Here is a 16,730-nt window from a genome sequence, read left to right on the forward strand (position 1 = left end):
ACGTTATTCTAAACGATGTCGTTTAAGGTGATTGAAAGTTGAAATATGAATGGTTCTGATAAAAAAAAGAAATTTTTAGAATTACCATTTTGAAATAAAAGCCAACATAGCAAAATTGATCTTTTTCTTCAAATGGACCCAGTCCCATTCGGCGCCCTCTTGGGCCTCTTTCGCACAATCTCCTCTGCCTCTTCTTCCTCTTCTTCCTTCACTCTTTCAATATCGCAAGATTCACAAGCGTGCGGACGCCATATCTTTGCTTGTTTCTTTCATTAGCTCTGGCCGCCAACATGTTCTCCATGGCTACTTTGTTAAGCCCGGTAACTGGGACCCCAAGAAATATGGTATTAAGACGTCGAAACTGCTTTTCGACTCCTGTATCAGCGCCTATGTTGAGTCCGGGAAGCCCCACTTGGCTGCTCAGATTTTTAGTAAAATGAAGAGGTTGAAGTACAGCCTAGATGGTTGACTGCAATGTGCTTGCAAATGGATTGGTAAGACACTCTTCTTCGCCTTCAATTTTGCTTGCTTATAAAGTTTTAAAGATATGACTAATGTACTTTGAAGTTAAACCTGATACTAGTACTATAAATGTTGTGATATATGGATGTTGCTTGGCGAATAAGTTTGTGGATGCGCTTGGGTGGCTGAAGAAAATGGAGGGTTTTGGTCGTTTACCAGATAATATAACTTACTATATCGGATGCCTTGTGTAAGAAAGTTAGGTTGAGTCAGGCTAGGGATTTGTTATCAGATATAAAGAATGAAGGGTTGTTACCCAATTGGAGCACGTATAATATTTTGGTATGTGGGTATTGTAAGTTGGGGTGGTTAAAGGAGGCAATGAAGGTGGAGTTGATGACATTGGATAATTTGTTGCCGGATTTTTGGACACATATTATGTTGATTAATGGGATGTGTAATGACAAGACATTTCAGTTGAGGAATGAGATGGAGAATTTGAAGCTGTTGCCGGATGTGGTTACATATAATACTATAATTCATGGATGTTTTGAATCGGGTAGTAGTTTAGAGCATTTGAGTTGATTAATGAAATGGGTGAGAAAGGAGGGAAACTGAATGCAGTTGGCGAAACGAGTGAAACTGAATGCAGTTGGCGAAAGGAGTGAAGCTGAATGCAGTTACTCATAATATTATAATTAAGCGGTATTTAGAAGAAGGCAAAATTGACTAAGCCATTAATACCATGAGGAAAATGGAAGAAACTACTATTCCACTAGACACTGTTACTTACACTATTTTGATAAATGGATATCGTAAAGCAGGGAAGATGGTTGAAGCGTTCAGAACAATGGATGAGTTGAAGATGAATAATTTTACACTTAATACCATTCTTCATACACTGGGGGGAGAAGAAGCTTGATGAGGCGTACAACTTGCTTGATAGAGCCATCATGAGGGGATTTTATCTTGATGAGGCGAGCTATGGCACTCTTATCACAGGATATTTTAAGGATGAAAAGGTGGGCTGAGCTTTGAAATGACAAACTTAGAAATTGATTGCTTAATAGAATCCTCGTATTATTACCTATAACATTATAATTGCAGGGCTATGTCATTCAGAAATGACTGAGCATGCCATTTACAAGCTGAATGAGCTTCTTGAGAGTGGTTTAATCCCAGATGAAACCACATACAATTCAAATATTCATGGGTACTGCAAGGAGGGACAAGTTGAAAAAGCATTTCAGTCTCAAACCTGACGTCGTTACATTTATTATTCTTCTTGGAGGGCTTTGTAGGGAGGGTATGCTAGAAAAGGCTCTTAAACTCTTCAACACATGGATTTCAAAAGGGAGGAAATTTGATGCAATTACTTACAACAAGATGATATCAAGTCTATGCAGGGAAGGGAGATTCAAGGATGCATTTGATGAGATATATGAAATGAAAAAAAAAGAAACCAGTGCCCGATCATTATACATTTAATATCATTCAGGGGGCACTAATTAATGCCTGTAAGCTTCAAGAAGCAGAGGATTTCAAGTCTAAAATGGTTGAAAAAGGATCTGCCAATTCAATTGGGAGAGGGGCAGAGTGTAGTGACTACCTCTGAGGGATTGGATTCTAGTTCCTTTGCTTACTCAGGAGCAGAGAAATGAGCTCTGTACTCTATGGAAACACAAGGATGCAATGAGCAAATTTTGAGAAAACAATGCAAAAGAGCATCATTGTAAACAAATCAACCTACATGAATTTAGTGGATGGACTAATCAAAAGGCAAAAATGCATTTCAAAAGCTGACCAAAGTAGCTAAGATCTCTTGGGCACTTCAGAACATCATCAAACAGAGCAGTTTGGCATAGATTCAGCTGCATTGAAGACAGAAGGTAAGTTTTTTCCAGAAGTTGTTTGTATTCACAAAAGATCTCACTACCTTGCAACACCCTTTTTGGTGTGATGTTGTTTGTGGCATTTTGTTGAATTTATAATTTTTTGATATCTGGAATTAATTGACGGAGAAAGATGCATTGCCTGAATTCTGGTACACCTTGTATAGTATGCATCATAGATTGATTTACCTACTTTGTATTGTGTATCCATATACATGTATTAAAATTTCAATAATAAGTTGCCAATATTAGTGAATTAGGACGATAATGAATGTGTCCTACACCTTATATTACCAATTAGGTTTCATGGTGAGGAAATGAACTACCTAAACATGCAAGCAAGGATACTGCAAGTCAGTGCTTTGTGTCCGTATCATGTATGCTTACCCTTGTTTTAAATAAAATTTGTATAGATTGTGCATTTTCCCACTCTAGAAGATGAATGAATTCGATTTTAAGAGGTGCAATTGACAAGGTTTTTGGTTGGCATTCCTTCACATTGTTGAGCTATATGCAAACTGAAGAAAATGATGTAATTGAAGTACATTGATGATACTCATATTGCTGCAAAGCCTTTAAAATGGGTAATATCTGTAGTAGTGATTCACTGTTGGATTGCAGGAAATCACACCAGTGAAGTTGGGTTGGTCAGGGTTTGTAGAGGGACGATAATCTGAAGATATTGAATGAACTCTCATCATCCTTTTCCAGTCCCCTGTGAGGTAAATTCATCTGCAAATGAGATCTGAGTGTCAATTCTGCTGAGTTGATTTGTTTGTGCATCTGCATGCTAGAAGTTGCATTAATTTAAGAAGAATCAGCATGAAGGTAATTCTGCTAAGTTGATTATTTGTGCATTTGTATATTGTCTAAATTTAGAAGTTGAATTAATTTAAGAAGAATCAGCATGTAGGTTTTTCTTTGTGATCAGAATCACCGTTCTTGTACTGAAGAATCATCCACGTAAATTGTGCAATAGTTTGGTATGCCATTTATGTGCCCATCTTTATTTATTTTTAATTTACTACTATTTCTTGAATTTTAACATTGTAGTAAAGTAAAATTATAGTGAGGTGCAATTTTTTTATGTTCCTGCTTATCACCTGGTTTGAAACAGCACCAATCTCAAGTTCACTTGTGATAAAACCCATAAAAAGCAAAATGAAACGTAGGATTTTTAACAGGAAGAGCTCCATAATATCTGCACTCCGTGAATTACCCTGTTGTTTAACAACTAAAATGACTTAGAACTAACTTATTGCAGCATCTAACGCTGATATAGTAATGCTCAGTTATACTGATGCACCAATGGAACTCATACTCTGATATATTTTAATTCAGTAAGCAGATCTTTGGCCATAAAACAAATGTATACTCCATTATATTTGCTCAGCAAAAGCATCTAACTAGTAAACAACCCGATCCATACAACTACAAAACAGAAGCGGCCATGGCAAGAATATGCCAGAACTATGCATTACATGTAACCATGGCCATAAAGCTTCTAAACAATCCGGATTGGAGGTAATTATATTAATCTCCCAGGCCTGAGAAAAGGCTGTACAAAGTTCACCACTATACTTGCAATGAAATGGATGAGATACAATACAGCATTTCTGATCAGTCCAAAAATAAAATACTATGAATAGAACTGTGCATTACATGTAAACACAGGCCAAAATATTGTATCATAAATCATACAATTCTAAATAGAACATTTCACACCTCAGAAACCGGTCTTTTTCTGATTCATTTTTCTGTTTGATGGGGATTAGAAGCTTCAAAAAGTTTGTTAGTATGTTGACATTCAATTTTAAATCAGAGTAGGTTTTCCATTAAGTCTTCCAGGTAGCTTCAGTTACCATCAATTCATACTAAGCAAAATTTTCGGTCTAGTTTTACTTATTTCATTCGATCAAGGACTGTGTGCCGGCAGTCTTCCCCTTAACCATACAGCTTTGCATGCTTGTACATCAAAGGCTAGTAAAGGTACAAGAAAATCATAATCACAACCATCCTGTTTGTAAACCGACAAGTAGCCGATGCTTGGCATAACTCAAAGTGACTGCAAAAGCATAGGCCCTTCACAAGTATTGACAGTGACTAACAACCATCTTGTACAAAGCAAAAAGCTCAAGCAGAAAATGATAGATATGCAACATGATTTGCAATGGAATCTTTAATCCTCAAGAACAGCGTAGTTAATATATTACACTAACCAATTTTTAATGACACAACATCAGAAATCTGACTTTAACTCAACAAAAAACAAATCCCGGGCAAAGAAATAGTGGATAACTAGACGAACTAAAAGTCTGGTTACCTTCTGTAGCAGCCAGTTTAATCAGCATATACCATAGCATTGTTATCATCAGCACTGTATCCGCCTATATCCTTTGGTGTCGGCTCTTTCCTATAACAAATTCATTAATTAATGAATAAAAATTACCATCAGTGAGATAAAATGAAGCCAGAAAATGAAAATAAAAGAACCAACGGTTGCAACATATAGGATTACAGCAACAGATATTAAGAGGCCTCTGGCACACAAGTGGATCAAACCCTTTAACATACATCAATTTTCTCAAGTTTCAACATTCAGTGATACATTAAGGAAATGTTTCAACATGGTTTCAGAGTCTGAACATATAAATGAAGCTCTCAGTTGGCTTCAAAGTTAAAATACCAGGCATATGTAAATCCAAGGACAAATTTTCTAACCTACAGAGGAGTAAAATAATGTTGATTCCTACTACTGCATTTTAGGGTCAGTAACATAGTCCTCAGAATTCTGCTGTCCTCGAAAACTGACAGCAATACTGCTTCAATTGACAGAAAAAAAGTAACAGAGTACATTAATAGCTGACTACCTCTCTTCAACAAGAAATATTTAAACATGTTTTAGTCATGCAAATTATGACCCAAATTCAAGAACCTCCAACATAAACAGAATAAAAGTTTCAGTCCAAGGGCAAAAATATACCTGAAGTTCACATCAAAACTCAATTTGCATGTGTGGACATCAAGTTGCATATTCCTCGCCTAGGGTTGTGACAATAGGTGAAGTTCTAAATGGTACAGATATAATATAGCTGATCTGATAATTTACAACAATTGATCCAAAGATATTAAACTTTGCAGCACTACTTGAAGCAACTTCTGCATCAGAACATTTCCTAAAAACCACTCTGGCACGGCTAGTTTCCTCATCAATTTCTGTCTCAGATTCCTTCAATGGCCCAAAGCGCTTAAATATCTTGTTCAGGTTTGTCTCTGAAGGAATGCAATCTACCCCAGGGAAGTTCAGTATAAGTTCTGCAGGTGAATTCTCGTCGATATAGCCAGGCGGTTTTGGAGGGGCCAGATCCTGATTGCCATCAGAATATTGCTTCCTAGAATATGATCTGCGACTCTTTTGAGCAGTTTTCCCCTGTTCAACAGGAACAATTTGATATTCTCGACCATTCCCGCCTGAGGGTTGCTCTTCAGCACCATTCTGGATGACCCTATCTGTCCAGTAAGTGTCACTCATATCCTCAAATTCAAAAGTCTCTGGAGACCCAATAATTGAGTGAGAAGATCTTTTCCTTTTACCACCTGCTTTATCCACAGGCCGGCTTAGAATTATTGAATTTCTGAAATCAGAGAAGAAGCTAGCAATAGTGTTCAAAAAACTGTATCCTTTCATCGGATCTCGTGCTGCCAAATGAAGTTGAGATAGCAAATCATCTAATGACGAATAATCTGCAGGAAGAATCATCTTTCCTTCTGCATCCTCAAAATTCTCAAATGAAATATCTGCTCCATCTCCATCATATTTATGCAACCTCTCACTATTACTCTTGAGGATAGATGGAGATGAAGTCATTTGGCTCGCAACTCTACGTATGCATTCACCAATCTTAAAGGATGGTTTAGGAATTTGAGATGTGGTAGTAGATACTTTTGCAAGGGAAATAATTTTTCTCACATCTTGCAATGAGTCAGCACCCATAGAATCAACCACCTTCCGCCTTTTTCCAGACGATGGTGAAACCAACTTGCTAGTACCAAATTCATCATCATCTAGAGAATCCAAAAAACCAGTCATCAACTCAGACAAGCTTCTTTCCTTCCTAGGGTGCATGGTATCCTTCAAATTGTGTTTACGCTTACGATATGACCTTCTTTGAGTTCCAGAAACCTCCTGGCCAGACTGAATATGCTCATCATACTTACTAAAAGGAGTCGCATGCACCTTATCCTCAAAGCGAAAAACATCCACACCTTTTTCTACCAAACCTGCACAAAATTGGAATTCAGGTAGCTGATAATACCCCTTTAAACGATAGAAGGACAATAACTGAGCCTTAGCTACCACAAGCTCCAATCTGTCAGCCCCAGAAGATGGAGACTGTGCTAATGCTCTCATATACTCAACTAATCTCTCAGGTTGAAAAGAATGAACACTAGCAAATTCATCCAGCCCATCTCTCATACTGGACTCTTGCCGGATTCCAGTATTCTCGACAATTTGTAATCTAATATCATCATAAGCATCCTTTGCTATGCAAGAGCAAGCTAGCTCCAGCTCCAAGCGTCTGGAGACTTCTTCTAGAGCACAATTGACAGCATTCTGGAATACTTCTGCATTGCTCTGCTTCTCTACCTGGGAGAAATGTGAATAGAAGGGCTTCAGTTGAGATGCATCAACCCAAGCAAATGTTCGATCCCCAAAATATGCTACCAGAAAACAATCCTTCTTATGATACCTCAAGGCCTTCTCAGATGCATCGGAAGGATCAAAAATTTGTCCAGGCCACCATGGATGGCTCCTCACTTTACCCCAGACCAAATCAAACACACCAAACTCTCCTTTATCCTCTAGGGCCAACTGATAACTAGCTTGATGGGATTTCACTAAGTTCCCTGCCTTCACAGTTGTCCGTTTAACAAAATTCTCCTCTTCTCCATGTATATCACTACCGTGTTCACTATCTGGTTCTTCAACTTCCATTCCCTCTGCTCCATGCAAATCAACCTGTTCAGCATTAATACCTTGTTCTTCAACTTGCATCTCTTGCCCTACAGTTGAATCAACTTCATAAAGATCAGCAGACTCCAGACCTCCAACATTGGAATCCAGAACTTGTTTACTGTCCTTAGGAGCAATTTCACCCCCATCCATGACTTGGGTATCCATATCTGTACTTCCACAAACTACCTCAGCAGGAAAGCTCTGTTCATTTCCTGAGCAGGATACAGTCGCATCTAAATCAGAAGAATACTGATGCAGAACCTCCACATTCGCATATTTTGGAACGTCATCCACAGTCATACCCTCACCGGTAACAACCTCAAAAGCTGTTTGTTCTGTAGATATTGAATCTGAACATGCATTTCGGTGACTTTCAGTGCTACCACCATCCGTCACAACCTTTGTCAGATGTTTGCGAATTAATATCTCTTTCCTTCTATCTAAACTATCTGGTTCAGCATCATTTAAAGCCTCCTTATTGTGCATGGAAGAAATTATCCTCTCTCTGCCAGAGACTTGGGTATCTAATTCAGTGCCCGTGCACAGTATCTCATCCTCATTGTTCTGAACATTTCCAGAGCAAGATAACATGCTATCCAATTTAGCATTATCAACTTGTTTTTCAATTTCATTTGCTTGATCTATATTTGAACCAACAAGAGCAATTCCCTGGTGCAAATTCTCTGCCAGTTTCAACTGTTGGGCCTCCTCAAAATCAGGATGCACCTTTTTGGCCACTGCCACATGTTCACCTCCTACCACTTGGGTTGGCTGAAAGGAAGATGTTGAGTCTGCATAAATATTGCATTGATTTTGAGCACTTCCATCAGCTGTCTCCACATGTCCCTGCAGTTCTTCCAGTGAAAAACTTAAATTTTCATCGAAAGCATCGGTATCCATACCTTCCATGGTGGTACACATATATTCCCCTTGATCTGTCACTGAAACTTCCCCCCTGACAGCAACTGGAATTTGTTCATCCAGGGAATCTGGGCTAGCATTAAAAATAGCATCTTTTCTCGTTCCTCCATCATCTGTCTCAACCACTGGAATTTGCTCTTCTTCTGCACTAGAAGAAATGCCCTCTACAGCCTGGCTACTAGGATTATTTTTCTGGGAATCCAAAGCCTCTTCACTAGCCACCAATGCATCCTCCTCAACAACCTGGGCTGGTGCACTTGACTCTTCCACAATTGCAGGGCAACCTGCATCTGTGGTTTCAATACCAGGATTCCAAATGTCATCATCCAAATCCCCCAATTTCTGCATCTCAACAACTTGATGTGCATCTTCTCCAGCACCATTTGATTCACTACCCTGCCTAGCATTCTTATCCAAATCTTTTCCTAGAGAATGTTTATTGTCCATAGCAACTTCTTCCACAACTTGCATTTTACTGTCCAAAGTACAAGACACCATTGTAGAAGATTCTACCCCGTTTTCAGGCCCTTTGGCCTGTGCTTCATTACCCGCACAACAAACCATTTCACTACCCCTCTCAGCAATATCCACATGAAGTCCACCCTCCGGATCCTCTTCCTCAGAACCTACCACTGACTGCACCAGGTGAACAACTACGGTTTCTCCACCTGGTGAGGTCGTAATTTCCTTGGACTCTTCAACCTCAGTTCCAATTCCCAAATTTTGAACCTCATGATTCACAATTTCAACTTTCCTCAAAGGTAATTCATCTGCTACATCACCCTCAGCCTCACCTCCAATCACCTTCTTATTTTTCTCCACACTCTCCTCCACAACAGGGCCACCAACCTCCCTCTCCACTCTGTCACTTGATGATGCTTCACCAATAGAAACCTCAATTCCCTTCACACACAAATCACCAGCTACATCATCCCCACCAATAGAACTTGTTAAATCTCTTTCCACGCTAGCTTCACCAGACCCACTACGATCACAAATATATTGACTCCTTGAACTTTCCTCACCCCCAACCGTTAAAGCACTATCATTACCATAAACGCCCCCAACCTCCATCATTGTAACCTCTCCACCACCAGAACCACCTTCCCCGGTAGACTTCTCAACCATACCAACCCCACGCGGAACCTCAGACAGTATAGACTGAACGTGAGTTTCACTTTCACTAGCCACCTGTTCGCTATCAATCACTGTAGACTCTTCCAAATTACCCCTAGTAAGAGAGGCATCCTTGTCTTTGCCTTCCTCCATTAAAAAAGATTATCTGGGTATGTTTCAAAATCATCAAAGACAGCTTCTTAGTTTAAAAAAAAAAAAAAAAACCTAAAATAGGTGATAAAACCTAGCATTAAAACTCAACAAACCCAATAGACAAACAAAGCAAGTAAATTTGTAAGTCATCAGGGATATAGGGGACAAATAAAAGGCGAAGATTAAAACTTTACGCGGTAAAATTTACAGAAGGAGATTAAATAGTATACCTTTGCAGATCTTCTGAGCCGTGAAAGGCGAAGGTTTAGGATTTAGACAAAAGTGGTTGCGTTTTGAGCAAAAAAAATGCCGTTTAAGAGATCTGAAGAATTAAACAGAACCCGACGATAATGGGTTCTTGTCCTTTTCACTTTTCTGTGATTGGTCTTACTCAGTCTCAGACTCTCAAGCCTCGGCTTTGAGCCTTTTTTTTTTTTTTTTTTTTTTTTTTAAATATAAATATCTTAATTAACTGAAATTATCAGCTAAATGCTCTGTATTTTAATTACCAATTTAATAATCGTATTATAATTTAATAATTATAATTTTTTTTAAGAACATTTCTCAATTTTCTACCGAGTTTTGATCTAAAAATAATTTTTCATCACATAAATCACGTTTTCTTATTCAATTGTTTATACTTTTAATAGAATTTTATCAATACTTTTGTCGAAAATTAAAATCTACAATTAGAAAAAAACATTTGAAAAAACACTAAAAGATAAACTTTTGTCATTATATTTATCATAAAACTCGATGATGATGCGAATTACAACCTCTCATGCTGATTACTCACTCGTGGTCATTTCTTTTCAAATAAAATTATATATATAAATAAATTATATAAATTAATATAATTATTTATTTTTCTCTTATTTTAAAATTATTTGATTGTATCACCTTAGTTTATATCAGTTGAAAATTTGTGAATGATTCAAGAAATTAAGTTGAGATTGTGTGAAGAGACCAAGAAAAATGAAAGCTAGTCAAGATGTAACTAATTTGATTAGTTTCTAACTAAATAAAAAAAATAAAGAAAGAAGAAGGGGGAGAATTTAATATAGAAATAATATGGTAATTATAATTTTTACATTATGGCACACTTTATTTTTATTAATGATATAAATAATTATGTAATAAAGTGTAGTTTATGTAATTACGAAATAGTTTATTTGTTTGTGTCAAAAACTTAGGGAAATGTTAATTTTAATTAAATAATTATGTATCATCGTATGATTGTATATAAAATTATATATAAAAATTATATGCATAATTTTATAATTATACTAATTTGGTATAAAATACTCTCATTATTTATATATATATATATTATATATATATATATATATATATATATATATATATTATATATATAACAGAAAAGAAAGTCTATTTTAATTAATATCATTGTTAATCTTCAAATAAAAAATATAAAAATAAAAAACAAATTCAGTAGAGTTTGTCCGTCACTAAAAGACGAAGAAGGGCCAGTAGCATTGAGCCATGTACTAGAACCTTTATTTTGTCACGTTACAGGCTGCCACAAAGTATGCGTTTAGTGCACTGTGACGTCATGTGATTAAAGTTTTTGTCTTTTGGTATCTGGATTTATGGTGATAAGCTTATTGTGTCACATTGATTTCCTCACATTCACATTATTTCTTTTTAGGTTTGGTCATAAAACATTTTTTCACAGATAACCTATTTTTATTATTAAAAAGAATTTTGACATGATGTTATTAAAAAAAATAATTAATTATATTAAACATATTTATGAACTAAAACAAAATTAATTATATTTTTTTATGTTAAATGAATATGATCAAATTTTTAATTTAATATTAAAATTACACTTAACCTATTTTATATAAACTCCATCCTTATGTCATTCAAAAAAATTATCATAATCCATAGGTCGAACGATTATTTATCAACCAAGGTTTGGTGTAAACATAATTTTTTTACTTATTAATTATCAAAAATTCAAATACTCACTATTCTGTTAAATTTCACTATTATTATCAGAGATAAAATTATTATTTAAAAAATTTTAAAAACTAAAATTTATCACATTTTTAACCTCATATTTAAAAAATAATAAATTTTTTCAACCTAAAGTTTGAAAAACTTACATTTTCTCCCTAGAGTTTTTTCAGTACACTGTCAACGGTCGAATACGACAACAATGGCAGTGTTCTCTCTTTCTCTTGGCTTATTTCTTAATTGCACTTAATTTATGACCATTATTGCCGACAAAGACGAATCATTCGTCTCCAAACGAAAATGACGCATCATCATCGTCTCTTACATGATGACGATGTATCGTCTTCGTCTTCGAGAAAGACGAATCACTTCTTCGTTTAGAGACGAAGACACGTCTTCGTCAGTTGCTTTCTTGAGTTAGTGATAGCCATGAATGGAACGGGAGAGAGAGAGAGAGAGAGAGAGAGAATGTGACCATTACTGCCACCTGTCACTGGCAACAGTGGTTGGAAAAACCCTAAGAGAGATTGAAGTTTTTCAAACTTTAGGTGTAGGATATTTATTAGTTTTTAAACCTAAAAGTGGAAATGTGATAAATTTTTAGTTTTTTTAAATATTTTTTGTAAAATAATAATTTTATCTCTGATAGTAACAATAAAATTTAATAAAATTGTAAATATTTAAATTTTCGATAATTAATGAATGAAAAATTGTTTTTGCACCAAACCTTGCGTGGGAAATAGTCATTTGGCCTAATTGATATTTATCAATATATAGGGTATTGTTAGATACCTGACTTTGTATAAGGTGAAGTGATATTTTATAATATGTTGATATTAGATATTTGATTATTTAAGGATCAAATAGATATATCATGCCATGTTATTAATATTTACCTATACAGGGGTATGACAAGTAGAATATATACTTATATATTTATATAACTACACAGGGGTATGATAAGTAGAACACTAATCAATTGTTCCAAACAAATATCTTTATGTGGCTATGATAAGTAGAATATATATTTATATAAAATTAAAAAAAATTTTATTAAAATGAAATTATATAAATTAATAAAGGTATGATTGACATTTTTTTTTTGGGTTAATTTAGACTTTTTCAGTAATTAGATAAATGCAAGCTTTTTGGTGTTCCGATTTTACCGAATAAATGGATAAAAAGCTAAAAATTTTTAATTAAGTTAAATTAAATTCAGTTATAATTGGATTTGAATCACACTTGTTTGAGTTTGAGTTTTTCTCAAGTATACTCAAATTCATCTCAAATATACTCAAATTCATTTCAAATAAGTTCGAGTTTTAGTTTAAAAGTTTAATATTTTTAAGTTTGAATTCAAATTTTAGAAGTATTTGACTTGTAAAATTTGATAATCGATAAAAATAATATTGTTTTCACTAATACGTATCAAAATAATATTATTTCAATATCAAATCAAACTTAAAGCTCAAGCTTAACTATTCTCAAATGAGTCGAGATCAATCATCTTTTAAACAAGTTTGACAAACTCAAACTTAACTTGACTCGTTTTGAGTCTTAGATTCAGTTACACCCTAAGTTGATTGAAATAAACGGATATAAAAATGCATTGAGAATATTTTGAGGCACTTTTTTCTAGCATGATAGTTTCAGAGACTATTGCTTAATGGGCCTGAGATGTTTGAATTCTTAGCTTAAGAATGAAGATGATGATAAATAAGTGATAAGTAGATTTGCATACATAGCCTTTTGTCTTCACTTGACAGCCTTAGTATTAGAAGCAACGAGATAGCCGCCGCCGCCTTCTTCTCATTACCCAGCGACAGCTGTACCGCTACCTATTCCACAGCCAAACAAAAGTAACTTTTAGTCCCTCATTTTATTTTTGTCCCCCCTAGGCTGAACCTGAAACCTAACTAGCTTTTTTTGGTTTGGAAAGTCAACCTGAAACTAAAAAAGATTTAGCTTTGTTTGATTTATAAATTAGATATTTATGATTTAATTTAAATTATGTTATAAATAAATTATAATAAATATGAACTATAAATCTAAGTAATATATTTAAACTATAAATTTAAATAAAATTTGAATAAAATTATATTTATTTGAAATAAATTTAAATCACTTTTAACATTGATAGGATACATTCAAATTAAATTATTATTTTTTGGTTTAAATCAAACTATTTTTACTTCAAATATTTAAACCAAAAAGTGTTCTGTAGGTTTATTTTACTGCACCTCACTCTGGCAAGAATTTGATAAATCAATATATTTATCCAGTGTGGCAGATGTAGGATAAAATCGATCAATGATTAAGTACCTGTATTAGTTGCAGAAATTGACGCAGGTTTTGACATCATAGCAGGGCCCATTGTCATGGGCCCTGCTCTAGTCGGTGGCAAGATGTGGGCCAGTACGCCCATTGTCTGTGATTGAGGGAAATGATACACAGGGTACATTGGCATCAATGTGTTACCGCCCATGATAGCTGCCCCCGGATACACCTGTGAGTAATGCCCGTTCATGTAGGACCCGCGGGCGTAGCTCAACCTCTGTGCACCACACCACACAGAAAACAAACCAAATGGATGTTACCATATTTTTCCAAATTGATTCTCGTACGTCTGATTATGATTTGCTCTGTTATCCTGGCCGTTAGAAAGGGTTACACGATAGAACAAATGGCAATAAAGGTCTTTGGTTTATATGTTCACGAGAGGACAACTTAATTAATTATCGCTTGTCATTAGCATTAATTAAGGGTGAGAGTTTAAAACTAAAACTTCAGAGGGTACATCAGTGCGGACTCGTGAATCATGAGAACAGTGCAGTTGTATCTAATCATAATCTGGACCACTAACTTACTTGATTGTAACTGATATCTGTAGCAATGTACGTCGAAGAGTACCTAAATACAACAGAGAAATAATCTAGTAAGACTATGCTATCGGAAAAAATACATTCCAAAGGAAACAGAAGTGAAAAGTGGGACATACCCATAGAAAGGAGCTGGTTGATGATGCTGATGATGAAATGGCGTTGCTGGTGTGCCAACTGGGTAGTACCACTGCACATGATTTGCCGGCGGAGCTGACGTGGACCTCGGTCCAACGTATGATCCTTCATGATTTTAATCACATTATTAAATCCCACTACACGAATTTGCATATAATATCACCCAGTAAAATCTCATCTAGTACGTACTTCTTCCGAAGACAACTGTTTTTTAAAATTGAAAAATAAAAAAGAAAAAGAATACGGTGAACTATATATTTACCTTGTTTAGTTGGGGTGGCGGAAGCCGAACGGGGGCTGCGAGCGCCGAGAATGGCAAGGTTGCAGTTGGCGCGGCGGCCATTGATGATGGGAGTGGCGTCCTCGCAGGCCTTCTTGGCTGATTCAGCTTCTTTAAACGTAACCTACATAATCGAAATATAACTTAAATTTAAAGCAAATATTAATATAATGAATAAGCAGAAACATTTGAAGAATAAAAAAGAACTTACGAATCCATAGCCCTTGGATCTGCCGGTAAGTTTATCGGAGATAATGACGGCTTCCAAGATCTCACCGTACTTCTCAAAGTGTTGTCTCATGGCTTCTTTAGGCGTCTCCCATGCCAGGCCTCCAACGAAAACTTTGGTGAGTGTGGTGTCACCAAACTGTGCAATGTTGTTGCTCATCGTCACTGAAACTCCAAAAGAGTAAGCCAGTTGAACTTAACGAAAGGTTTAAACGACGAATGAGATGGAGAGAGAGTAGGCTTTGGGAGGGAGAGAAGAGGAGGATAATTATAGAGGAAGAGGTGGGAATAATTAAATGGAAAAAAAACAGAAGGACAGAGAGGCAAAGACAGGTTGATTAGCGTACAAGAAGATTGATCACCAACGTGATCACGCAAATATATTCATTTATTTGTTTGACATTTGTACAAAACATCTTTTCATCTTCTTATTTATTTATTTTCCTTTATTCATTTGCTTTATTTCTGTTTCCGTTTCTCCCATGGCTTGGCTAGGCTTTGGTTTTCAGTTGTGAATGATTCTGAGGCTTTATGTTTTTGGAATTAGTTGCCTTTTTTTACTACGCTTAAAATCTTTGTTTGTTTACCGGCTGGCTGGCTGGCTGGCTGGTGCTACGTGGAAAGTAAATGAGAAGGAAAGAGCGTGGCGGAACGTGGAAAAGAGGAGCGTGGAGAAGAATGGGAAAACAGAAGGAGAGACAGCTAAAAGGCCGTACGTTGAATGGATGATGGCCCACAAAGGTAACGAATTTAACGTACGCGACGACGTGCAGTCTTAGAATATGTAAGTTGGCGAAGAACATGAAACGACCGGTCGTTTCACTCATTGCCACGGAACTCTCATGTGCCACCCCTCCCGCTTCATCAGTCGCATTCTATTTAATGAATCTTGATATAAAATTTGTTGATGCTTTTTTTTTTCACCAACTAAAAGCAATATAAAATCTGCAAGATATATTATGACAGTAACCATCAAAGTTGCAAGATTATTTTGTTATTTGTTATATTAATTTGCATAAAAATGAGAAGAAAGAGACACATGAGAGTCTTTAGCTTGGAATCATGTCTTTACAATTATATTATTTATCTCTGAAAAATGTGTTTCAATGCAAGTGAGTTTTTAGATTTCTTTTGATTCCCAGGATTAATCTAAGTAGTGAAAAGAAAAACTTCTCTGATAAAAGGTCAAAGTTCGAATAGTATGACCTTTTATATCTGAAAGGTCAAGACATGAATAACGTAATATTGATTAGTAATGTTTCATAATAAATCACTTTTAACTTACTCAATATAATAATTGTGGGTTCAATCATTACACTCTAGGGTCTACTTATCCGATGAAGTCAGATAAAGTTCTTCGGTCATTAAAAAAAATTAAAAAGAAAAACTTTGGGATGAACTTAGTTATCATTCCTCCTTGCTCTATATATTTATCTCTAAAAAATGTGTTTCAATAGAGTATTAATAATGTGTTTCAATATAAGTAGGTTTTTGGACTTCTTTTGATTCTAAGGATTGACGTAAATAGTGAAGAGAAAAACTTTTTTAAATACAAAATAATGATAAAACATAATTTAAAAGGTTGTTGTTTTCAGAAAAAGGTTGCTATCCATATGTTAAGTTATATTGAGCACATATCTAATCATTATTACTATAGTTTA

At 35.5% G+C, this 16,730-nt stretch overlaps 2 protein-coding genes and 1 long non-coding RNA gene across 3 annotated transcripts; 1 reads left to right on the forward strand and 2 right to left on the reverse strand.

Moving 5' to 3' along the window:
* The first annotated feature begins 49 nt into the window (after positions 1-49).
* Positions 50-3,357, forward strand: LOC123193074. Its single transcript, XR_006496991.1, has 2 exons — positions 50-2,351; positions 2,976-3,357. It is a non-coding gene; the product is annotated as an uncharacterized LOC123193074 (long non-coding RNA).
* A 987-nt stretch (positions 3,358-4,344) lies between these two features.
* On the reverse strand, positions 4,345-9,964 carry LOC123193071. Its single transcript, XM_044605859.1, has 3 exons — positions 9,792-9,964; positions 5,338-9,574; positions 4,345-4,767 (listed from the first exon to the last, which is right to left on the reverse strand). Exon 2 carries the CDS (start codon positions 9,559-9,561, stop codon positions 5,377-5,379), a length of 4,185 nt encoding a protein of 1,394 aa, XP_044461794.1. The 5' UTR covers positions 9,562-9,574; positions 9,792-9,964; the 3' UTR covers positions 4,345-4,767; positions 5,338-5,376.
* A 3,088-nt stretch (positions 9,965-13,052) lies between these two features.
* LOC123192721 (probable RNA-binding protein ARP1) lies at positions 13,053-15,432 on the reverse strand. Its single transcript, XM_044605364.1, has 6 exons — positions 15,053-15,432; positions 14,824-14,965; positions 14,543-14,666; positions 14,412-14,454; positions 13,867-14,098; positions 13,053-13,382 (listed from the first exon to the last, which is right to left on the reverse strand). The coding sequence occupies exons 1-6, from the start codon at positions 15,227-15,229 to the stop codon at positions 13,357-13,359; spliced, it is 744 nt and encodes a 247-aa protein (XP_044461299.1). The 5' UTR covers positions 15,230-15,432; the 3' UTR covers positions 13,053-13,356.
* Between the last annotated feature and the right edge of the window lie 1,298 nt (positions 15,433-16,730).

Source organism: Mangifera indica, chromosome 12, assembly GCF_011075055.1.
Source record: "Mangifera indica cultivar Alphonso chromosome 12, CATAS_Mindica_2.1, whole genome shotgun sequence".
Taxonomy (NCBI): Eukaryota; Viridiplantae; Streptophyta; class Magnoliopsida; order Sapindales; family Anacardiaceae; genus Mangifera; species Mangifera indica.

Bases quoted from the DNA above. Each gene is read 5' to 3' on its own strand.
- LOC123193071 (XM_044605859.1), bottom strand. From the start codon at position 9,561: ATGGAGGAAGGCAAAGACAAGGATGCCTCTCTTACTAGGGGTAATTTG.
- LOC123192721 (XM_044605364.1), bottom strand. From the start codon at position 15,229: ATGAGCAACAACATTGCACAGTTTGGTGACACCACACTCACCAAAGTT. The intron at 14,966-15,052 runs GTAAGTTCTTTT...TCGATTATGTAG, and splicing joins GATCCAAGGGCTATGGATTC to GTTACGTTTAAAGAAGCTGA. The intron at 14,667-14,823 runs GTAAATATATAG...AAAATCATGAAG, and splicing joins CGCCACCCCAACTAAACAAG to GATCATACGTTGGACCGAGG.